Below are 25165 nucleotides of genomic sequence, written 5' to 3'. Positions count from 1 at the left end.
TGTCCCTCTAATGTGTGCATCTCTCTGACCAAATCTTACCATAAAATGCTCAGCTAAACTGACGATACTTTGCTGCATGTGTATTTTCTTAAATTACTGTCCTCTATTTAATTGTTTAACTTCAGTACTTCTCCTTCCCATTACCGCTGCCAGCTCAGAAAGTCACTGCCCTTCTGTGGCTGAGCTGCTAGGGGCTCTGCTCCATTAGGTGAAAACGAGCAACTGCAGGTTTTTCAGTTAAGATTTACCCGCCTGAAAGGCTCCTGTTACAATAACACTAGGAATATAAGCATTATCCCATCCAATTTTTAACGAGTTTGTGTTACCCTCTTGATGTTTTGCTTTTGCATTGTTGCAAATAAATTTAATAGCATCACCGCGATGATCAACATACAAAGAGATGACCAGATTCAGTGTAAATCATTGACATTTCAGGAGCTTGTTATAAAATTTTAAAAGCCTCAGTGTGAACTCAACATTAATACAGTCTAATAAGACGTGTTTGCTCATTCTTAGAGTGGAGCTCAGAGATGGTCATCTCCTTTTCCCCTACTTGGTTCCTTGGGCTTAAACTTTTACTTCTCCCCTAGCTCTTGATATTCTCCTAAATCCCCACCTCCCCCCAACACACACATTACTTAAATAAAGGCGAGGAGGAAGAAAATGTAAGTTAAAGTGGAAGAAATATAATTCTTTCAGACATTTCCTTAATGTTCCCCATTAGTTTTGGATTCTAGAGAAGAAGAGAAAATACCTAATTGTACCAATGACAAGAATAATGATTATAATAGTAATAGCTAACAATTATTTAAATGTTGTACTGTGTGCCCTCCATTCTTCTAAATACTTTACATATTTCTACAAATTCTGTCCTCACAAGAACATTATGAAATAACTATGAGCCCCCCCTGCCCCTTTTAGAGATGAGGAGGCTGAAGCAAAGAGAACTCAAATAATGTGCCCAAATTCAATTCGCTTTTAAGGCTGTGCTCTTCACCACATCATGATTCTTATCTGGATATTTAATTGAGTGAATTAAATGTCATTTGATTGGGTGAAGGTGAGGAATGGATTTGGTCCCAGATACAACTGCAGGAAAGGCAAATGAACTTGTCTGTCATTCTCAGGACAGTAATGCTGCCCAACGGGTCATGAACATGTCTGCCGGATTACGCTTACACCCGTGCTGATAAAATTATACAAGTCTGTGCCTTCATGACAGGGGTCCACAGACTCAGCTGAGTACCTGCAGATCAGATCGAAATGAAAACATATTTCATGAGGCTACACCTGAAGGAAAACAAACTAAATACTTGGTGAACAGATTCTGCTTTAGGGTTTCGTAAGAGTTTTGCAAACTTTCACATTTCCGAATTTAGGATGGGAAAATGGGGAAGAGTAAAGGTAAACCATCAATATGGGTTGTCTTCCTGGCAGCTTTGTGATTGGGTTGCCCACTCCACTGGACCACAGATCCCGAAGGAAGTCAGTGCTGCCCCCAGTCTGTTTGTCCTCTGCCAAGAATGCACGCCCCCAGCCAAGTATTTAATAGATGTGACTTTCTCTTTTCTAGTCCTTTTCTAGACTTGGCACCTTAGATCAAGATGATCACTGTGCAAACAAATTTTACTCACTGGTAATTGCTTCCCCCAGAAACAACATGATGAACTTTTTTTCCTTCGTGTGCTCTCAGTGGCTAAAGCTACTTCTACAAAACATTGGCAAGTCCCTGCATTTCTCTTTGTGACTGAAAAGCTGTTTCTAACACTCTCTGAGAAAGATTCTCTACCTTCCCTAACCTCCCACATTCAGATTATTTAACTTATAAGACAGAGTTGCCAAACTGAAGGAATCATCTGAAATATCCAAGATAGTTCTGTATTCATAGCAAAGGAAGTTTTATGAAGTTCTATGCAGTTTGACTACAGCTATAACTTTAGCTGATATCAAGAGTATTTCTGCTTTTCTCACCATATTCATTGCACCTTCTTCGTGCATTAAAGAAATATGAACTGAACACCTGCTCTGTGCCAGGGACTGTCCCAGGCCCCTGGTGAGGACACCAGACACAGAACTTACACTCCCAACAAAGCAGAGTTCTAAGAGTCAATCCTCATTCTTATAAAAGTTAAGAATTTTATTTGCTGAGAAAAAGAAACACGGACTTTTCTAATCTTCAATGCTAACGTCATTTTTAATAGTTTCTAAAATATAAAAGCAGATGAATAGCAGGAAAAGAAAAATAGAGATCAATTAAAAAATGATACTCCTCCATTGTTTTGTGTGACAAAACAGTGTTCTGTAAATCAAAATTTAAATTGTTTTGGTGTACAATAAAAAGCACTTGTGCTGCAAAATAATCATTAAAGTTAAACCAAGTTTTTTAAAACTATTGGATATTTTTGGTGGCGACTTTTCTCTTGAAAACAACTTCTTAAACAAATGAACGCCCTCAATTCATTCCACTTTTCAGGAGCCTGGCTATTGGTCTTGTGAGGTCAGAATCTTAGCTCTTACCTTGTTGGGTAAACACCAACTGATAACATCCTTCAAGGAGAATAAATAAGCTACAGAAATGCAACCCCAAGTAAGTTTGCACTGAAAACATCAAATTGTAATTTACTTATAAGAAGACATGATTTTCCATGATTTTGGGAAAGTAAACGTGTTTTTTCCTAGTTGCTTGGTTTGAGGAATAATTTTTCTTCCTTGTTACTGTGTGTTGGGATTTAGAAACATGGAACTTTAGGGCACGAATATACTTTAGAAGTCATCTCTTTCCATCCCAGTATTTTATGCTTAGTACTTGGATTTATTCTTTTACACATGTATGTTACTGTAAATCATTCTATAAGAAATAAGATCCAAAATGTGTAGCTTACCTGGAGCATGTTGCTTCTTAGTTTGTCAACTTTGTCAATTATTTTTTTTTTTAATAATGTGGTTTCTTTGTTTTTTTTTAAGATTTTATTTATTTATTTATTTGAGACAGAGAGAGAGAACACAAGTGGGGAGGAGAGGCAGATGGAGAGGAAGAAGAGACTCCCTGCTCAACAGGGAGCCTGACACAGGGCTCGATCCTAGGACATCCCAGGACCCTGAGATCATGACCTGAGCTGAAAGCAGATGCTTAACTGACTGAGCCACCCAAACTCCCTGGTTTCTTTGTTTTTTTAAGTAATGATAGCACAGTGGAAAGCTGGGAAACTAAAAAAATGTAAAAAAAAAAAAAATCTTATTCCACTATCACTGTGCACAGATTTTCTAGTGTTTTCCAATGTACATACACATTTTTTAATAGTAGCAGTGTAATGTTATTTATACCATCTTGTATACTGCTTTTTAACTTAACATTATGAGCATTTTCTCATGACAAAGAAAACAGATACATGACTTTTGATGGCTACATAATATTTTACCTTGTGTGTCATCATAACTTATTTAGCCATTCTTCTGTTGTTGGTCATTTAGATAATTTCTAATTCTATTATTGTAAATATCCCATAGAGTTGTTCTTAATATTAAAGAATTTGTGGACCAATATTGACCCTACCTCATTCCAGGGTCTCCCTTGTGCATCTCTGATCCCATAGGCCTTTAGAAAGGCTTGTAATTGGACAGAAGCCAAGGTCTCTTTCTTCCAAGTGTTCCTGGATGTGTAGGCTGCTATTACTGCTAATCCCTTGGCTAAGGATTCTAACTTGTTAAACAGTGTTCTCCACTGAGTAGCTAAGTCCATGCTTTACTGAGACTTCAAGCTATTGAGATTTATGAGCCTTCTTTACACATTCACAAGCACCACCATCTTGATGATGTAGACATATTTCTGGAAACAAGAGGAGCAACAGAAATTTCAGTCAGTGGGAAATCCACATCAGTGGTAGCCCTCAGATAATATTCTAACAGCTCTAGTCCAATTTTCAATCTTTGAAGTGAGCACAAACCACATATCCCACATAAAGGAGGGTAGATATTGGATTATAAAATATTTTAAAATGATTACTGTTTTCAACCTATGTGGTCCAATTAAAGACCTTGGGTAGAAGAGTCTAATCAGTGCTGCCCAATATGGTAAGCACTAGCCATGTTTGGTTATTGAGCGTTCAAAACTGAGATGTGTTGTTCCTGTAAAATACCAACCAGATTTCAAAGACTTAGTAGCAAAAAAAAAAAGTCTCAAAAATTACTTTATACTGATTGCATATTAAAATGTAATATGTTCGATATATTGGATTAAGTAACTATTCTTAAAATTAGTTTCACATGTTTCTCTTTACTTTTTGAAGTATGGCTGCTAGAAAAATTTTAAATTACATGTGTGGCTCACATATTTTTATTGAAGAGTTCTGGTCTACATACTTGAGTGTTAGCACTGATTGTACTGAATAATCTTGAGCAAGCTAATCGACTTCTTCACAGCTTAAGTTCAACACACGTAGAATATAACCTTGCTCAAATGAAAGTTGCAAAGGAACAAAGTAAATCTAGATAGTTTTCATTAGTGCGTGTGTATGCTGCCAACTTCTATAAGAAACAGTGCATATATATACTGCCTATTTCAATAAAGCAATATGTAATTTGGATAGCTTAAGCTGGATGCCCCAGTGAGTGAAGAATTCACTCCACTGGGATTTACCTCAACACTAGTCCCCACCTTAGGCAATATTCCATGTATAATTTCTCTTTTAGCATATTCATTTTCCTCCCTATTCTTCCCTTCTCCTACCATCTGACACAGCCCAGCAGAATTGCTTTTGTGTCTTTAGCTGCCAATACCTCCCCAAATATATACTTGTTGCCCATTATTATCCACTTAGTAGTAGTAGTAGAAATTTATACCAGTGTTACCTTTGCCAGAAAACTCGCATTTTATGCTTTCCCTTTAAATTTGGAATTTAAAGGCTCGCTTGGTTTTGTTGAAGACACTTCAAACGTCTGTAAGGACATGTAAACTCCTGTGTCGTGTCATGGTTGCTTTAAGAGCAGTGTACCAGATTTAACATCTATTTCTTTTAGTATAAACAAATCCCTTAAAAAGTACTGTGATACAGAGTGAAAGAAAATTAACTGCTCACTAAGATGATATCCAGAAGTTAGATTGACGGCACTGCATTCTTCAATTTTGCAAGAATGAACAGGTAGGCGACCTGGATGATTGACATTGTTGCATTGGCACCAGTTACTCTAGAGAGAAGTTCCAAGCAGACAAAGAAGGCCTGGCCATGGTGAACAAGAAAATGCAATAAGATGCTGATTCCATGTCCGGAAATGGTCAAACTCTAGGTTGCCACAAGAATCAAATGAAAGAAAATAAAAATTAGTCAGGGAGCTTTGTGCCAAGTAACTCATTCATAAGAAGTGAACGTTAATAGTTCTGTCCAAAATAGCACACTCCGTAACATTTGATAGATAGAGTATAATGTTGGCAAAAATCATCAGCACCCAGACAGTTTAATTGGAAAGTCATTCCTAAAGTCTAATTTTTAAAAGATGATGGTTTATTAAAATCACAGGATGAAATATTAATCTTAATTTCCAGTGGCATATACATTGACTTGATCACTCTTCTTTACACTGTTAAAATTGCACTGCAAGATCAAGTTCTCACTGAGTGCAATAATATTGACCCTTAACAAATATTATCTCAAAGAACTTTTCGTTCCAAGGCCCCTCTTCTGCTGGCTGTGTTAGCAGATGATGGGGAGTGCTAGTTACCACACAGCTAGGAATTAAATAAGTTGCTTGGATGATGGTTTCCTTTTTATATATTTTTGTTGGAGATTCAGGTCATCATTTTTTTGTGATTTAAGGAGTTTATTTTTTTACTCTATGACAAAGTGATACAATATTGTTATCATTCTTTATATTATTCACTAACTCATGTGTATGATCTCTGTTGCCAGCTCAATGTGGAAAGAGAATTAGAATGGTATTAGAAAGCCCAACTGGAACTTCTAATGTGTATGATCTGACCTAAGTCCATCTCCTCTTGTGTGGAAGATAATTATAGTTGCCCAGCTCTTCTGCAGAGCTATTTTGAGAATTAAGTATGATAACGTTGGTTAGGTGATCCTAGGACTGCCCTCAGCTTTGTTTGTAATGTGATGACGTGTGATAGAGTAGAAAAGCACAGGCTAAAGGCTGGGTTCTAATACTGGCAGGGCCATTCAGAAAGCTTAAAGAATTCTGTGAGAAATTTGCTTTATTTCTTTGAACCTTAATTTTCCTTTTTCCTTTTCTATGCATTATCTATCCATCCATCCATCTAACCACCCATCCATCCATCCATCCACACATACAACCATCCACACATACATATAAATATAATTATGGGGGAGAGTAAAAATATTAAATAGCTTTTATTGTGAAGCTAGGGGCTCAATAAATGAATATTAGTTTATCCTCCACTACTCCTAACTCTCCTACAAAATACCTGAAGAAGAAAAGTATAAAATTCAAAGCAAGTCACTTCATTTCAACTAAAAATTAATTTTGCGACATATTAAGTATTACGTGTCATTACTCAACATGCATCCCATACCATGGGATGCTATTCGGAAATAAAAGTATTGAAATGTGCAGCAACATGGATGCACCTTGAAAACATAAGTGAAAGAAGCCTGTCACAAAAGACCACATACTGTAAGACTCCATATATATGGAATTTCCAAAACTGGCAAATACATAGAGACAGAAAATAGCCTAGTGGCCACCAGGGGAAGGGAGGAGGAAGGAATGAAGGCATGACTTCTAATGGGTCTGGAATTTCCTTTGGAGGTGATGAAAGTGTTCAAAAATTGACTGTGGTCAAAGTTACACCTCTCCCTGAATACATTAAATACTGTTGGTTTGTCCACTTTAATCAACTGAATTATATGGCATGGAAATTATATCTTAATAATGCTGTTAGGAAACCAAAAGGACTGTGTAGGTATAATATGCTCAAAATAATGCAATTTCCTTTCACGTTTGCTGCCGCATATCCTTTGTTGCAAAGGAAGGTAATGGTAACAACTAGTTAATTCTCCAAAATTAAGTGAGGGGGCAATAGTATAAATGCCGTCACTTTGTTTCCTTAAGGGCCACTCAAAATCTCTAGTTGAGCGAAAGGAGAAAGTGGCTTGTACAAAGTTAGGTTCCTCTCGTTAACACTGAATCATGTTGACAGATAATTTTATTGTTTTAGGTCTTAAATCTAGTGCAGTCCTTTGTGACCCTTCGAGTGCCTCTGTATGTTTCCTACGTGTTCCATTCTCCGGTCGGGGTGGGAGGCTGGCAACATTTTGACTTGAAGTCGGAGCTCCGTCTGACTTTTGTATATGACACTGCCATCTTGTGGAATGATGGAATCGGCAGCCCACCAGAAGCTGAACTCCAAGGTGGGTTAATATATTTGGAAACGAGTGTTCTCATCTATCTGAATTACTTAGGATTTTTTTTTTTTTTTTTACCGTAGCTAAAAATAATAGAAGTGACTTTCAATAGATTTTATTTTTATAATCAGTATTTCAAAATTATTTCATTTTGTCACGGGAGAACTAACAAAACCATATCAGTGCCTCAAACTGTGCATAACATGTGACTGTTAAATATATTATGTCCATTTCATGGGTGTTTAACCCTTAGAGTCCATTTTAGGTGATTCATCATGTATGCGTTATGCAACACAGTCCACGTGTTTCCTAGATTCTAGAAAACCTATAGAGGAAGTTCCAATTGAAAATAAGAAATGAACCCAAGAGAAAAATTTATGTTTTTTGTTTGTTTGTTTCTGAAAATGAGATAGATCCTGGATTCTAGTTCTGGCTTCCACCACTAACTAGCTATGTGATCTTGAACATACTGCTTAACCTTTGTGGCACTCAGTTTCTTCTCAAAGGTAGAATAGACTTCTAATACTCCTTTTATTTTAAAATTTTATTATTCTGTGATATTTTAGCAGAATGTCTTGGAACAGTGGTGGTAAGTACAGCTTTGCCCATAAGCATCTGCCAAACTTTGTTTCAATCTCCATATCAGAATAATAATTCAAAGTCTACAGGCATAAAGCTAATTTACCTATCCGTAAAATGAATACTGTTTCTTTTCAGGCACATGCTACTGTTTGGGTTCCATGCCTATCTGAGCACTGTGCCTGCATTCCTTTTTATTAGCCAGAGGGAAAGTACTATTGACAGTGCACCAAATTTGCTATCTTACACAGATTAAGATTGCCTCAGAGCTATGTGAAAGGCAATATGATCACCCTGAGTGATCATCCCAGATTATTTTATATTTCAATGTTTTAGTTACATACCTTGCCTTAAAATATATATATATTTAAGGAAATTTTACTGTGGATCCAGTTCTCAAGTTCTACGTAAGGATCACATGGTTCCTTCTTATCTCTGGAACCAACTTTGGTCAAACTGCAAAAAGTTTTGGAAAACCTCCAGTGTTTTTATTAAGTCTATAAAATTTGGAATCATTCTGGAGAACACAAACCCACTTCCATGTTCAAATCTTTAAAATGTGACAATTTTACTGTGTCTCTCCCAATTTACAGCTTCATTTATGTAGACTGAGGCTTTTAGGGGAAAAAAAAAATCTTGGCTTATTGTCCTCAATCTATTTCTATTTCATATTGACTTCACTCACGTTACCTGATTCTATTTTGCCTCCCTTCTTGACACCTTTTCTCGTTAGAAAACAGAGCAAAACAAACAAAACACTTCTGCTTCTCTTATCACTCAGAATTCTTCTGATAACAGCTTTTGGCTAGAATGCTTAAAGATGAGAGGTATCCGAATTCAAATTCTGAAGAAATCCTGCACTTAAGGAGCCCCTGGTCACCAATATCGCCACTCTTGTGCACTATCCCCATGTAGGTTCTCTCTACCCAACAAGTATGCGCATTGGTGAAGAGGGGCGCTTGGTGGTGAACTTCAAGACAGAGGCTCAGTTCCACGGTTTGTTCGTGCTATCGCATCCCGGTAAGCCTTGTTAGCCACTAGGAGCCACGCCCTGCACCACAGGACACAGATTTGCCATCCCCCACGCTGCCTGAGGAGCTTCAAAACCCTTAATTTCAAGTGAATTGTCCATGTGACTTATCCGCAGGAGGGCTTGATAATTGTTCAGCTACATCTCAGAAGCTACAAAATGGTTGTTGTCGACGTAGACTTTTAGAGAAAATACAAAGTGATGAAATTTAAACAAAAATTCCACTGAGTTCATTTTAAGTGGTGTTTTCTTTAGATAAAAGAGCGTAGCAACCACAATCCCCTTCTCCACCTCCTTTCTTGCTGCGTAAAAAGTTGAATTTTAAGTCGTTTGTTCAGCAAGCACGTCTCTGTTCGCAACTCTTTTCTAGATACTGTAAGAAACCTTTATAATAGAGCCAGAAGGGGTACTGCGCTATGATACTTATATTTCAGACATGTTAACTAATTATCTTTAAGAAAGCTTGGCTGTGTCATTTTACTAACTATGAGGCGCTATGCTTTGAATAGCAATAAGGAAGCAGTCACTCAAGTCTAATGTCCAGGCTTTTTTTAAATATAAAGGATATTTCATTAGAAATAGTTTTTTTATTTGACTCTCCATATCACTAAATTGGTTCTGCATATTTTGCCCATTTGCCAACTAATGTCAGATTGGGCGGGGAACGTAGTTCACTTGATGTCTTCTCCCGCCTTCCTTTTTCTGGGTTTGCGCTCTAAACAAGGAGAGAATAGGGCCAAAATTCAGAAGAGAAAGAGGGTTCATTGTATTTTTATGAGGCCGCGCTACAAGAACTGCCGACCCAAAAAGAATCATTTTGCTTTATAGTACTTGACAGTTCTGGAAAATAAGGATTTCTTGGTCTTTAAAGGTCCTTTGCACATGTCTACCTTTCTAATAAACTGAATCTTTGTTTAGACACAATTGCAGGCAATCTAATTAAAATTAGATTCCGTTTAGAAATTGGTTTTGCCCAGCTCTGTGGATGCTAAGAGACTAAAGCCAGCTCATAGCTTTGGCGCACAATAAATGCATTCACATCAGCTTTTATTACACTGCTGTGCCTTCCCTGGAAAGTAGCCCTGAACTATTTGAGCATTTCTACACAATTATCTTTTCACAGAATCATAGAGTGGAAAAAGCACTGAATTAGGAATCAGAAGGATCACACATCCTAGCTGTGTGATCTTGGGAGAGTCACTATAATCAGTCTCAGCCCACATTCCCTGGGGGGTGTGGGGGGTGGAAATGAGGCTGATTATACCAACACTGGGGCTTTGAAGGCTTAGTATTAAGAATAAAAGCAAGCAAAGCAATGTACAGTCAGGTGCTTTGAAAACTCTAAGCTGTCATGCACTCTTAAAACCACTCTACCATTATTCTTATTGGCACTTTTCTAGCATCCTTCACGAGCTCAATGATCGTGTCAGCTGATCATCCAGGCCTGACCTTCTCCCTGCGCCTCGTAAGGAGTGAGCCGACCTATAACCAGCCGGTGCAGCAATGGAGCTTTGTGTCTGACTTTGCAGTAAGTGACTTGGGCTCTTACTTTTCCTTTTCCGCGGCCTGGGACAACACCTCAGATTCTTAAATGAAAAACATAAATGTCCTCCCTTCTCCTTAAAGGTACGTGACTATTCGGGGACTTACACGGTGAAACTCCTGCCTTGCACCACTCCATCGCATCAAGAGTACCGCCTGCCAGTCACCTGCAACCCCCAAGAGCCTGTCACCTTTGACCTCGACATACGGTTCCAACAGGTGCATCTCTTGCAGTTATTTTCCCTGGACTTCTCCAATTCCACTTTATTAAGGTCGTGGCTTACTTGTATCAGTAAAAAAATGGAAGGGAGGGAGGGAGGGAGGAAGGAAGGAAGGAAGGAAGAAATTCACACTATGACTTAAATTCTTGCATGCTGAGAGAAAAGGAAGTCAGACAGGAGGGAAGCAAGGGAAGAATGACAGAGGAAAGAACTGCCCTTTATCTGTCGTTGGTTCAGGATATAAAATCCAGAGTTTAAGAGTACGCAAGGGTTATTTATTTTCCTATGTGATCGTGTCTCCTCCTGGAGTGTGCTGCCTTGGAGATTTGAGGATTTTCCCCTAGAGTTCTTCTGCACGTCTTTGTCTCATTCTTGATCTTCAAGGAAAATAAATATCCTGTAGTTCTTGCCATCTCAGAGTACCTAATTTCCATTATATAGTAAAAGAAACATGATGGTGCTTTTTGTCCAAGGACGAAGACTAAGTGTTGGTTTTGCATTGAGCGTGATATGTACAAGTCCCGTAAAACACCCTGTGAAACCAAGGGAAAAGAAATCAAGTAATGCTATTTAGTCCCAGTCAAAAAACATTTCACCTCGCCAGTTTTGCCTTCTCACGAAGGATAAGGCCAGTGTTACAATTCCCTACATTAGTTTGGTAATTGCAGTGCAGTCTTCAGGAATCTACACGTGTCCGTGGACAGCACATGTGTGTGTCCGTGAATAATGTATTTGTGCACCACCAGAGCAATCGACAAACCATAAAAGGGCTTTTACACTTGGTTTTAGGTCAGCGATCCGGTGGCAGCTGAGTTCAGCTTGAACACCCAGATGTACCTCCTCTCCAAGAAGAGTCTCTGGTTGTCTGACGGATCCATGGGATTTGGGCAAGAGAGTGATGTTGCCTTTGCAGAAGGTATTCGTTTCACAAATGAGACATCTGCTCTGTTTGCCACGGCATCTGCTGTGCTTTGCTTTATTGGGATCATGTTGGAGAGGGGAAATTATCACGTCTGGTATGCTTTTGAGAATATTACTGGGTCTTTGCCACTTTGGCAGGGGTGACGTAGGGCCACTGAAATTGGATATAAGTTACTGGATGGTTTTTCTTCTGGGGAAATTAATCTCTATTTCACTTACCTAAGTGACTTTGGGAGCAAATCTAGGTTTTTTTCTTGAATCTTCTTTCAAGGTGCATATACTCAAATTCTGCAGCTACTTGAGACTGTAAATGCCTCCTGGGCGAGGGTTATATCTGTCCTGCTCAGTGGCGTGTTCCTGGCACCTAGCAAAATGCCTAACATGCATGGTGGGAGTTCAGTAATAGTTGTGAAATAGATGATTGACTACCTGGGAATTTCCGCAAACTCTCCTTCAAAATCAAATAAAGCCAACTCAGCTTTTTATCAATATTTTCTTTTTTATATACTTTATTAGTCTGCACCCTGCCAAGTAATTTATTTATATGAAGCAGACTTTAAACCACAGTGGAATTATGAATATTAAATTATAGGCCGAGCCTTGACTGAGCATGTGAGGGTCAATAAATCTGCAGTCACTTGTGGTCCAGTCCCCAAAGTGGTCTCCCCTGAGGCCTGGGAGTGGGTGACATCCTGAAGGTCTTCCAACATTTGACGGCAGATTAGGGAAAAAAGGCAGTACTCCCTAGGGGCATCATGGTCACCATGGTATGCAGTGTCACGTGGACGCACCTTACCGCGTAACAGAAATGACCCTTCCACATCTCTGTTTCAGGTGACATCATTTATGGGCGTGTCATGGTAGATCCTGTCCAGAATCTGGGTGACTCCTTTTACTGCAGCATTGAGAAGGTTTTCCTGTGCACTGGAGCTGATGGCTATGTTCCCAAATACAGTCCCGCGAATGCAGAATACGGCTGCTTAGCTGACTCTCCTTCACTCTTATATAGATTTAAAATTGTGGTAAGTGCTTTGACCCAAACAATGAACCAGACAGATGATCAAAGTTCAATGTTTTTGTCTGGTATTTAAAAACAATAGCGTCTTTTCAAATGAAATGAAATGGTGACATTTTATGGTAATCTGTACTTGCACAAACCTAAAGAAACCATTCTGTACTTGCAAAAGTTGGCACTATCTACAGGACTCCTCATTTTCTTTTATTGCTTAAAGGACAAAGCTCAGCCAGAGACCCAAGCCACCAGTTTTGGAAATGTCCTGTTTAATGCCAAGCTAGCAGCAGATGACCCTGAAGCTATTCTCTTAGTGAATCAGCCTGGATCCGATGGCTTTAAAGTCGACTCAACGCCACTCTTTCAGGTGGGCCAGTAATAAGCTACTTATACCAGCTCTGGGAGCACATGCAAATTACTCAAAAGTGGGATGATCCAGTGTCTTCTGTTAAAGGGCAGTGATTGTAATATTGCATAAGTAATAGTAACACTGAATAAGGTAATATAGGTAAACAACACAGGGCCATAGTGAGCACGAGGTGAGCATTCTGTAAAACCTAGCTAGTACTATTTTTATTAGTGCATTCATATTATTTTAAGTCTACAGGTAATGAAGACCCTTTTATTCAGCCCGGAATGTAAATCTAAGTCTGACATTTCAAAACTCTGTTTTTCTTATTCAAAACTTCCTTCCTGTTGACTTTTCATGACCATCTTTATTAGACTGATCTTGTATGAACTGCTGGATTCAGAAAAAGAAACGGGCACGGCTCATAAATCTCCACTCTCAAAGACTTTATAAACCAAGACAGAATATCCTAACCGAGCGACAGACGGTAGAAGGAGACACAGGCGACCTTAAACCCTGAGCAGACAAATGAGACAAGATTCAGAGATGTGTTCCCACTGTGAATCCTTGGTGGGGGGGAGCAAGTACACCTTTTAGGAAATTTCCTGAAAATTGTCCACACAGGATGGGCTGCAGACACAATATCTGTATTCATCCTAAAGAAGGAATCTTAAGGAAGCATATTTGTTACTCTGAATAATTTTTTTAAATTATTTTCGCTGTTAATTCTCAAAGCATTAGGCCCCTTCTAAATCCGGAAGGCTTCAGAGAGCCATCAGAAATTCCCTTCTTCTCAGAGGCCCTAGAAAAAGCAGAAAAACGGACCCCTTCTATGGTCTTATATGTAAATATGCAGCCGGGCGAACCGAAAGAGAGTCCTGAGGGTCAGAAGATCTGAGTTCTAGTCTTGCCTCGGCCACAAGCTAGTTGAGTGACATTGGCAAGTTATGTAACTGCTGTGCATCCTTCTTTACCCATGTTTTAAATGAATGATTTAAAACCGTGTGACAGCTCTGACATTCTGTGGCAAGTCACAGATAACCAAATATTTACCGGCACACACTCCCTCAAGAGCTGCACAAAATATTTTGGAGTGCTTTACACAAAGCCTTGCACATACTACCCACGCAAAAATATGAAGTGTATTAATTCTGCAGACTAAAGTAAATTATCAGTTACTGTCTCTGCCACTAATTTCTCTTGCAGGAGTCTGAATTAGGTCGGTGTGGTATTTAATTTTCTAACAAATAGAGTTGCGTTCCCTAGGTCGCCCTGGGCCGGGAATGGTACATACACGCGATCTACACAGTCAGATCAAAAGACAATGCCAACCGAGGCATTGGCAAAAGAAGCACCGAGTACCAGCACCACTCCGTAGTGAGTCCGAGGAAGCCCCCCGCGATGAGCCAGGGCCGGAAGAAGAGGGAGATCAGGAGCCCACCCCCGCCGGCGTGGGAAATAGGTGCTGACAACAACCGGGGAACAAACATCCAGCACATTGCCCTGCAGCGCACCAACAGGAAGCGGAGCCCCCAGGGGCGAGTTCCTCCCGACGGCGTCCTCCCCCGCGAGCTCAACCGGCCCAGCTCCGACGACGTCAGCCTGGTCACCGCGGTCGGAGGCACCGCGGTGGGATTACTCACCGTCTGCCTCGCTGCCATCGCAGTGATGATGTGCAGGAACAAGAAGGGCGCCAGGAGGAAGGGCGCTCCGAAGGGCTCAGGCAGCAGCAAGCCCGTGACGCCCCCGCAGAGCCACCACGGCGACAGCTCAGAGGTTTGAGGGGAGCAGGTGGGATTCAGCCTTTGCCTCAAGTGCCTCGGAAAGACGGTAGGAACCCAAATGCTTCTGTCAACGGCCGAGAATTGGGGCCTTCTGTTCCGGAGCTGCTCAGAGGGCCTGACTGTACTCATGAACTTGGATTTGAATTCTGTCTACTCTTTCATGCATCAGAGAACACATGCAGACCACAGACCACGCCTTTCCTCTGGCCCAGGAGGCAGCAGCAATGTATTCACGTGTACACACAGCCATCGATGGGCTTCTCATTTTAGGCATTTTTCTCTACACAGTGGAGACAAATCTATTCAAAGGTGCTGCAGACTCTCTCAGAAGTTTAAGAGGAGTCTATTATAGTTATATGAGTATGAATCTGGAAGGTGCAATTATCACATGGTTTATTCATTGTGTAACAGTTTATTACTAAAAAGGTTTTAATGCGCAGTCTGCAAGAATGATAAACACACTGTTTATTATGACAAGTTTTCGAATAGGTGAAGACAGCATGGAATTATGACCAGGGGTGGCTCAACCCATCATTCACCTTTTCTACTACTACGTGGGAGGGGATGGAAGGAAAGATAGAGGGAAGGAACTCACTAGCTTGGATTTGAATTGTTTCTCATCCTCGTCAGAGCCTCCTTGTTTTATTTGCTTATTTAACTTTAAATTAAACCAAAGAATATGTTAAGTCTGGAAGAGATTGTCGAAGAAAGACTTTCCTGTTACATAGTGAGGAATAGTCGAGTCCTTGCCTGATAGTATACCTTATTGGTGCTCAACATTTGTGGGAAATGAGAGGGTTGGTGGCGTTTTGATGATGAAGAAGAAATGCTATAGAGTTAGATTCACATTTATAAGACAATGTTCTCTAAGAACTGAGCCTAGATATTTGCAGTATTGAACCCATCGATGATAATGAGAAATATCATTATAGGTGGTGGAGGGAGAAAGTGGTATTTATTAATATCATGTGTTTAACCAAAGTGCCTCTTCTATATACTTTATGGAATTAAAGAACATTCTGACAGATGATACATGAGGTTAACCCTCAGAGTAGCATAATCACACAACCAATGTCCAGAACTTAAATTGGCCATAGGACATTTTCTTAGCCTTCTAATCAGCCTCTGGTTCTAAAAATGGGAACCTCTGCAACTGTCATTCCAGAGATGGCCTTGGGGGTTGCCATCTTCTTTGATCCAGGAGGAAAGCAGCATTCTTTGACATCTCCAGTCCAGTGAGCTGATGCAGCGAGGTCCCTCTCAGTATCTGAAAAAATAACGTGTAACACTGCTTACAGTGTTAAAAATCAAGAAACTTAGTGAGCTTGCTTGGCAAGGCTCCCATCGCCTTTCTGAAAAAAATATACTCTTGCCAAATGGCAGAGATTTCAGTTGGAAAGCGAAGGAAAATGTCAGTAGTCTAATGACCAATCTTCCAAAAGCTAGTGAATGTATTTCAAGCAAAAATTAGGGTCAGGAGAAAAAGAACTGTGTGTAAGGGCTAACTAACCCTCAAGTGTTGCCTGAAATGTTTTCACTTGCGTTCCTAGGCTGGCCACACTGAACATTCTAGTGGAATGGATCTTATCTGGTGTCCGTGGGCACCAGCCATCTCTTTACTGAAAAAAAGGAATCTACATTGGTGCTGAGAGAGAGGTAAAAAGTGTCCAATGCTCGCCTCTCTCCTTTTGGGCAGCTCTGTACTTCACATTCAAAGTCTTTCAAAGAATATGGTAGACTGGAGTCTCCTTCCATTGGGGCATTAATGGATATCAGCTATAACTCAAAGGTCCCCCGGAGGACTTCTATAAAGTACTGTATAGCCCAGGAGTTCATTTGTCAAATAAACCATTGATGCTTTCATAATTATCCCCTTTTCTTTTGCTTTGCCTTCTGACAGATGCCTTGCTACTTCTTTAGCTACCTCATGACTTGTCTAGGAATGAGCATGAGTTAAGCTGCTTCAAATAGTGTGTGGAGTTTTCATGACTTAGCACTGGGTTCAATTCACTTAGGCTGTTAGAGCAAGTACTCGCAATTGACTTCATGTTCGTTTAGTAGTTTGGATGCTTCAGAGCCTGACTCTCATGCTATCTTGAGCATCTCTGTCACTGAATATAGTAATCCGTGAAGCATCGTTACAACAAGTCTGTTTGGAGCCTTTGGGCCACACTGATTTTATATCAAATTTCACTCTACAATTAGTTTTTGTAATGAGACTGGCATATATGAATTGGAGGGCTTATAAAATACAGAACATGTCTATCCTTTCTTAACAAAGGAAAGTTTCTTCCTCTCTGCCCATTCCTTCTCTCTTTCTCTCCCTTTCTCTCCTCTTCCTTTTCTTCCTCCCCTTGAAAACAGAGTCTGTGGGAAATAGGCAGGTGTAGCTTTGTTAAGTACAAAGTGCTTGGATTTCGGCATCATTTTCTTTATTTATTTAATGTGTGATTTTATATACATTAATCATAAAAAAACTCTTTAGTGGAAAAAGGAATCAGGCAAAAATGCTTTATTGTTCAATAAAACAGACCCTTTTCCCCAATATTTTATTTTTAGACATTTATGCTGGTATTATCAGAACAATTACATAAAATAACTTCCCATAGACAATGGGATGTGAGCTATAATAACTCCTTAGATGCCCAGTAGCTTCTGACGCTAATTAAAACTATATAATTGAAATTGTATTGCAGAGTGAACCCAAAGCACAAAAATATATACGGAGCCTTAGCGCCTCTCCCAGCATATGAACTGTGAAGCATTACAATACATAATTACGTTTTAATGATGGTTTTATTTCTTCCAAATTCATTCCCTCTGTTAACATTTACTAAATGCTCACCTAGGACTAGCCACTTTGAGAGACTACATAGAAACCAAGATGTCCTCCCTGGTCTCGGGCAGGTTATTAATCAAATGTGGCTCTTCCTTTAGACAAGAGTGATCAACGTTTGCATTGGGTTCTGCCCTGGACCAAGAACAAGCCAGGCATGTCTGTGAACCACAACTTAAAATTCTCTCCAGAGCACGGACAGTGGAGTCTACTCTTTTTCATCTAAAAGAACCCCATGTTATGGATCACTGTGATCACAGATCTAAGGCAAATTATTTCAGATCAATAATTTAATGGAATTGCCCTCACAAATCTACACAGAAAGGGTATATTACAGGGATCTGCCTAGCCTGGCATATACTTTTCCTCTTAATGGAAGACAGGCCCACTTTATTCCAAGGATGGGATATAGCACATAAATTCTTGTTCCCTTCCATTCACATCCCCAACAGCTCCTGAAGTGCATCCTCCCACAAGCATCCACAGTGTTTGAACGGTATGAGTGAAGGTCAACTAGAATTCCTCTGTCATGGTACTGCATAGCATTTGTGATATGAAGGACCAACTCTAGGCTCAGGATAAAGGGATTTAGTTCTATAAGCAGCAAACCACTTCTTTATCAAGTCATCATACCTTTAAGTCTTTTCCAGGGTACCAGCTCCAAGGTCAACTTCGAAAATGGAAATGGGCCTGCGTAAAAATCACAGAGCCTCTCCTCGTATAAATCAGTGCTAAGGGTTAAAATAGTCCTAGACTGAGAAACGATAAAGTAGCAATAACAGCAAAATGTAATGACATTTAGATTTTTAAAGTTGGAAATTTGATTTCTGCTACTATTTTGAAAATACCTACTTAGTTTTGACTTAGAAACCAATTTAGTCCTTTAAAAGAAAAAAGAATTTTTAAAGATGCAAGTGTTTTACAAATTTGGAATTTACATAATTGTATTCATTTGAAAACAAGGGAGCTATGATTCTTTGAAACTCTTTTGTTTCTTCTAGAAAAAAGAGCAATAACAAAAGGAAGAAAACAGGTGTCTTTACTAACTGTAGGGCAAAAGATCAGTAGGGCTTAAGTGTTCAATCAGTCTGATGGCCATGGCTTAGAAATGTGTAATTTGGCAGAGAATTAGAAATACGACTATTATCTGGCATTGCACACAGGCACATGTGCACATAAGACAACCAAAGTTCTCATTTCTAGAAAAAGATGACCCTAATACAGTTTTAAATACAGTGGAGATTTTCAAGGTCAACAGAATGGTCATTTGTGTAAACATACTATCGTGGGATTTTCTTTGACATTATAATGTTCAAAGGTTACTATGTTTCCTTAAGATTTTTCTTAGAATTGATTCTAGTGTGGCCTGGTAATGACATAAAAATTTTCAGAAAATACTATCAATAGGTTCAAAGTTCCCCTCACTGTCTATTTCTCCTTGTTGCCATATCCTTTGACGTTAAAAACAGAAGACTGAGATTTTGGTAGTTATTTTGCTTTTAATAAGAGAGTCTAAAATAGAAGTGCATTGTATTTTCCTACAATTTTCCCTGGAAGGATTATACAGAAATTTTATAGATAAAAGAAAGCTCAAGAGAGAACTGAAGTTGATAAAACAGACTATACCAATATGAGCTCATGATTTTAATTTTATCGGGAAAACAAATCAGAATATTGAATTGGCAGACTTTTAAACAGTTCTGCTGTCTTCCTTATCTTTCAAGTACATTTGTTACCTTTTCCTGTTATCTCTTTGTATTTTTTTTTTTTTTAGTATTGTGTTTTACTTAAGAGCAACAACAACCAGAAGAAAAAACCAAAACCAAAACCCTGCTGTAGCAATGACGTCTCCTTCTACTTTCCTTCCTTCCTTCCTCCCTCCCTCTCTTTCTTCCTTCCTTGGTTCCCCTCTGGCACAGACTAGGGTATTTTTCTTCCTCTGAGATTTGTTTATCATTCTTCCAGCAATGCTTCCTTTCAGTTTGGAAACCGTTGCCATTTTCACTACGTAATTAGCATTCTCCTTCATCTGAAAGCTAGGAAGTGAGCGCAGCATTTGGGCAGTGTCCCTTCTTTATCAAATGTTAAGGCTTTTGGATGATGGAGAGAACTCCCTTCAAAAGATCAAAAACATCATATTGAATAATGTGATGACAATCTGTGCTTTGATTTTCTCCCAGTGAAAGTTCAACACTGACATTTATGACGCACACACAAAATCCCTTTAAGGGTTTAATTGAGCAAAAATAAAAGGCCAGAGATCACATATATGAAGTTGTTTTGCATGATCGAATACTTTGCAATGAAATAAATGGCAAAAAAAAAAAAAAACAACTGTTAAAATGTTAACAACATTGAAGTGTTTTAAATTGTAATTATTAAATGCACAATGTTCCTTTCACTATGAGCCAGATGTTGCCTACGCTGATTGCATGATTCCTTGAATACTCTAAGTGAATCTCTACTACAGATACTTATTTTTCCAAAGTTTGGATCGTCCCATCGCATAAGAATTGTCAGTATTGTGCCTTAGAAAAGAAGAAAGAAAAGAGAGAAATGTGAATTTTTAAGAACTAACATTAATAATAAAGAGCATTGTAATACAAATCGCTTAAAATATAGAAAAGCAATTACTGGTAAGAATAAAAGATAATCTCTGTAAGGGCCCAAATTGAGCCCATTACAAAAAGAAGTACAAAGCCTAGTCTCTTTCTGTGGTTTCAGGAATTCAAGTTTTTGGCAAGGTATTTTTAAGCCCATTTGTCTCTAAAAGAAAACTTCAGCCTGGACAAGGAGTTGTGTGTTTGATAATTGTATTAAGTTCCTGCTTCCTTCCCCAAAGCCCTCCAAAACATTCAGTAAATTTATATTTATCTAGCCACTGAGTGACGTATCTGTGTGTAATGGAATTATTTGCAGAGCTTAATGGCCTTTGTGATTTTCCCATGGGAATTCTTCAAAACCTAACAGGGTCTAGTTTTTGTTGTTGTTGTTTATTTACTGGGGTACTTCATGTTTGTTGGCTATTGAAGCTTATCCCTGGGAAACCAATTATGCCAATAATTTGGAGCCATTCAGTCTTCCATCCGTGTCTAAAATAATTCTTGCTGCCACTTGTGTTGCGTAACTACCACTGTTTTCCTTTGAAATATATCACATGTTTAATATAAATAAAGCCCATGTAAATGTAAATGTGTTAACATGGTCAAGTTATTGTGGTTCCTTCTGCAACTTTGATTTACACTAAAATCCAAGAATTCGTGTAGTCTGCAATGAGTGTCTGTTACTTTCAATCTGAGTCTGAAGCTTAAGCTCCTGCAGGCTTCTAGAATGGAACCTGTGCTCCCAGTACCTCTCTGATGCCAGTGGCAAAATATTTTGGCTCCTCGCCAGGATCTACCTGCAGGATCTTAGTGCTTACTGGCCAGTTGTAGCAGGTGCCAACACAGGCCTGCCAGGGGCAATGTATACTTAAAGGAAACCATATATTTAGGTGATTAGCTCTGTCCCAGGGAGCAGGGTGTCTAGACCTTACTACAGATATGAATCCTACTAATCAGGATGAATCCACTGATCGGATCCATTGCTGGGGAGCTTCCCTGACAAGGTAGACCAGTCACCTTTATGCAAACTTCACTCAAGTCAGTAATCATTTGATTTATTATATGGTCAGATTTTTAGTAGGTGGCCACCACTATTTAATACCAGAAGGAAAGGTAAAGACAGCCCCCTATAGCTGTTGAAGGATAATCCCAAGAAAAGGGCCAAACACACAAGAGAAGTTAGAGTGGAAGGTTGGGGGAGGAAATGGCCGTGTTATAGCAGAAAAGCTGTGATCAGCTACAGAAATGAGGGGCTCGACCCATCTTCATTACAGAAGAAAAGAAAAGAGCCTGTGTGCTAGAAAATTTCCCAGCTGCTACGGAGAAAGCCTGGCCTTCAGGAAGTTAGGGAAGGGGACCAAGGAAGGGAAGATTCATGATCCAGCCACACCTGGGTATTAACTGGGAGATAAGATCTCCCTGTCATAATGTCACAGTCACCCCAGAGGCACCCAATTTAAAGGAAAAGTCCCCAAACCAGAATGACGTAGACCTGACTAAGAGGCAGTGGTGGGGGGGGAATCATCAGGAACAGAGTTGGGCCCATCTGAGCCCACAAAGTACTGATTCCCCCCCACACACATCCAGCAGCCAGGCCAGGAAGCTGCTGCAGAGGAAGATTGATAGCAATTTTTGAAAATCCTACTCCTAACAGACTGCAAAGCATTTCAAGATGCTAAGATCTCATCCTAGAAATTTAAATGTGACGAATTGCAAAGTGGTTAAAGGTGGTAGAGAAGGTAATGGGACAGAGTAAGAATATCCAAAGGAAGTTGAGGCAGGTCAGAGATGATGCAAGGTACTCACAGGGGGAGAAAATTTGGAGAAGGGCGTATGCAAAAAGAGGTACAAATATTTTCCCAGGATTCCTCAGAGTTGAAACCATTCAGAAGACAATGAGTCTGAAACACATGGGCTGCATTACAACATACAGTGGCTGTGGCCTGACACGGTTCTGCAGGAGTCCCATCTCCCTGCACACTTCACCACCATTTGGCTTGAATTCTAAAGAGACCACTAAGTCAAGAGGCACTGGTGATACTCAAGTGTCATCAGAGAAGGCCTCAAAAGCAGTGGCCCGATTCAAAGAAGTTTTGTTTATAATTTCCAAACATACGGTTTTCTGTGGGTATGACCTACACAGTATATTATCTTCAGAGACAGGTGCTTGCCCTGAGCTGCCTGGGTGGCTCAGTCGGTTGAGCATCTGACTCTTGGTTTCAGCTCAGGTCATGATCTCAGAATCATGAGATCGAGCCCCACATCAGGCTTCTCACTCAACACGGAGTCTGCTGGAAATTCTCTCCCTCGCCCTCTGCACCTCTCCTCATTCTGTCTCTCTCCCTCTTTCTCAAATAAATAAATAAATAAATCTTTAAAACAACAACAACAGGCGTCTGCTCTATGTAGGTGAATTACAGAGAAGTACTTTCTCTATGGAGATGAGAACTCCAGGTTCATGACTTGGTATTTTTTAAATGTAAATTTTATTATTATTCAGATATGACAAGTCCAAAGAATCAAAAAAAACAATTGCCATTGAAAAGAAAGCTTAGTATGCTCACAGATTCCAAGGGGAGCTGACGTATTACACCAGAGGGGCCACACACAAGGAGGCACCAGGGTCAGTCATGAGGCAGAGGGAACAAGAGAAAGTGTGGGCAAGAGCCTTTCTTGTAGTTTCCACGAGCAGAAACAGCCAAGGTGGGGTAAACAGGTTGAGGATTAGCCGATCTGAGTAATTTCAATGGGGTCTAGGGCTTGGGCTCTCCCTAGTTGTCTGGTACCTGGCACTTGGGGGACTGGGCAGTTGGATAGTAGCCCAGAGAGTGGGAGACAGATAAAGATGGCAGCTGGGGGTAGGGGCTGTGGACTGTTTAGTTTGCCTATGAAAGGCACAAATCTCTAGGAACTGGCTAGCCTGTTTTGAATCTTAGGGGCAGAGTTAAAGTAGACTCCAGAAGAAGAGCCGGGATCTTTTATCTGGAGCCCAGAGTATTTAATTGTACCCAAAATCAGAGCAGTAAGAACAAAGACTTTGAAAATCAGAGTCAGATTTTGTGTAATGAAGTCCTGACAGGAAGAGAAAGGTAAAATGGGTAAAGGCTTACCTATTCTAGTAGCAAGGGATTGTGGGAAAGGCAGGCTGAGACAGGGGGACGCTGGGAGACTGGGACGCTGATTGGGGGTGGGCAGGGATTACAGCAAGAGCAAAGGAGGATCTTGCCCCTTCCCTACCATTTCCCATTTAAGACTTTGGAAAGAGATCACCTCTCCAGGGATCCCTGTTCCAAGGTCAGGCACAGCCAAATGCACCTAGGGACCAGTGGGTGCGATATGATTGTATTGGCCCAGCATCTAAAGGGCAATCAAAGCCGGGGACACCTGGGGAACCCTGCCAGGGCGCTCCGATCAATGACACACCATACACGCTGCTAAAACAGGAAAAGCACCAGCAGGGGTCACCTGTGCTAGCTTAAATCTTTTTGGGGATTACGGTGATCCAAGGTGATCCAAGCCTGCATCTAAAGAGATCAGATGCCTCCCTCTCTCTGAGAGTTGTCTGCTATTTCCTCCGCCTGGCCCTTCCAGCTACCCTCCTCCCCAGAAGAAAAACAAATCTCACTCTATCACCCTATGACTGTGTTTTGAATATCGTCTTTAGCAGTCACATTCCAGGAGAGCTGTGACCTTCCCTGATTCATCTATGCCATTCACCCCCCAAAATACTTCTCTTCAAAGGAGATTTCTTTAGTCAGCCCTTAGTAACTGATATATTAAATGACCTATCGCAATCCTAAAGAATTAATGAGGCTTAATGCAGGAGGGATGTAGTAATTTGAATCTCTCAGAGAGCTTTCAAACCACATCTGCACAGGACACCTGGGTGGCTCAGTAGGTTTAAGCATCTGCCTTTGGCTCAGATCATGATCCCTGGGTCTGGGATGGAGCCCCTCTTCGGGCTCCCTGCTCAGCAGGGAGTCTGCTTCTCCCTCTCCCTCTGCCCCTCCCCCAACTCATGTGTGCTCTCTCTCTCAAATAAATAAAATCTTTAAAAAGATGGAAAACACGCAATTTAAAAACAAACAGGCAAGCAAACAAACACATCTGCACAGCCCCAGAGATTCTGAATCAGCTCTCACACCCTATTCCCACCCTAGGGGGATGGCCCTAGGGGAATGCCAGTGGGCTGTGTGTTTCAAAAAAGAGCTTCTAATGAGTGAGAGAACCATGATCTTCAGAGAGAACCACTGGTTTAGAGTTTGCTGTACGTTGACAGGAAAGATTTGCATTTTTAGTGCAATCTTGGAAACCAAAAGAAGTAATAAGTGTGGGTTTCTGGCACAGGGTAGGAAGTGCGCTCACAAAATGTCCTTGTACAAGTAGGGCCTACCCCTCAGGTAACCCTCAGGGTCCAAGCCTGTGGTCAGTCTCTGCACCACTCACTGTTCATCAGATGTACGGTCACTGGCTAAGCGTCTACATGGTGTGACTTCATCGACTCAGATTCTGGCTGGTGTGGGTGAGCTGTGATAGGTTTCCATTCCCAGTTTTTGTTAAAATGCAAGTATTTAGCTTATAAGGAAAAATATGAACCTCAGTGAGTTAAAAATGAGTGCTAACGTTATAGAGTCATTAGAATCTACTAAAAAATTTATTAACTGTGAATTGTCCAGAATTCATATCAAGTATGATACGGTTTCATGAAAAAAAGCAGGTTACAAAACCAAAGGCAGGGATGCCTGGGTGGCTCAGTCAATTAAGCATCTGCCTTTGGCTCAGGTCATGATCCCAGGGTCCTGGGTTCGAGTTCCGCATCGGGCTCCCTGCTCGCCAGGAGCCTGCTTCTCCTTCTGCCTTCCGCTCCCCCTGCTTTTTGCTCACTCACACTTTCTCTCTCTCTCCGACAAATAAA

The 25165-nt window shown here is 40.3% G+C and overlaps 1 protein-coding gene across 1 annotated transcript in view; it reads left to right on the top strand.

The window, feature by feature from the left end:
- Window positions 1–20834, top strand: part of FREM2 (FRAS1 related extracellular matrix 2) — a 161331-nt gene extending 140497 nt beyond the window's left edge. Inside the window, exons 17-24 of the mRNA XM_027589614.2 lie at window positions 7187–7379; window positions 8868–8972; window positions 10383–10510; window positions 10609–10743; window positions 11535–11661; window positions 12501–12688; window positions 12899–13045; window positions 14294–20834. Of these exons, the coding sequence (XP_027445415.1) occupies window positions 7187–7379; window positions 8868–8972; window positions 10383–10510; window positions 10609–10743; window positions 11535–11661; window positions 12501–12688; window positions 12899–13045; window positions 14294–14809 (1539 nt within the window). The 3' untranslated portion in view covers window positions 14810–20834. The remainder of the gene's footprint in view (window positions 1–7186; window positions 7380–8867; window positions 8973–10382; window positions 10511–10608; window positions 10744–11534; window positions 11662–12500; window positions 12689–12898; window positions 13046–14293) is intronic.
- The last annotated feature ends 4331 nt before the right edge of the window (window positions 20835–25165 follow it).

Source organism: Zalophus californianus, chromosome 3 (genome assembly GCF_009762305.2).
Source record: "Zalophus californianus isolate mZalCal1 chromosome 3, mZalCal1.pri.v2, whole genome shotgun sequence".
Classification (NCBI taxonomy): domain Eukaryota; kingdom Metazoa; phylum Chordata; class Mammalia; order Carnivora; family Otariidae; genus Zalophus; species Zalophus californianus.
This window is presented reverse-complemented; position numbering and strand designations above follow the sequence as displayed.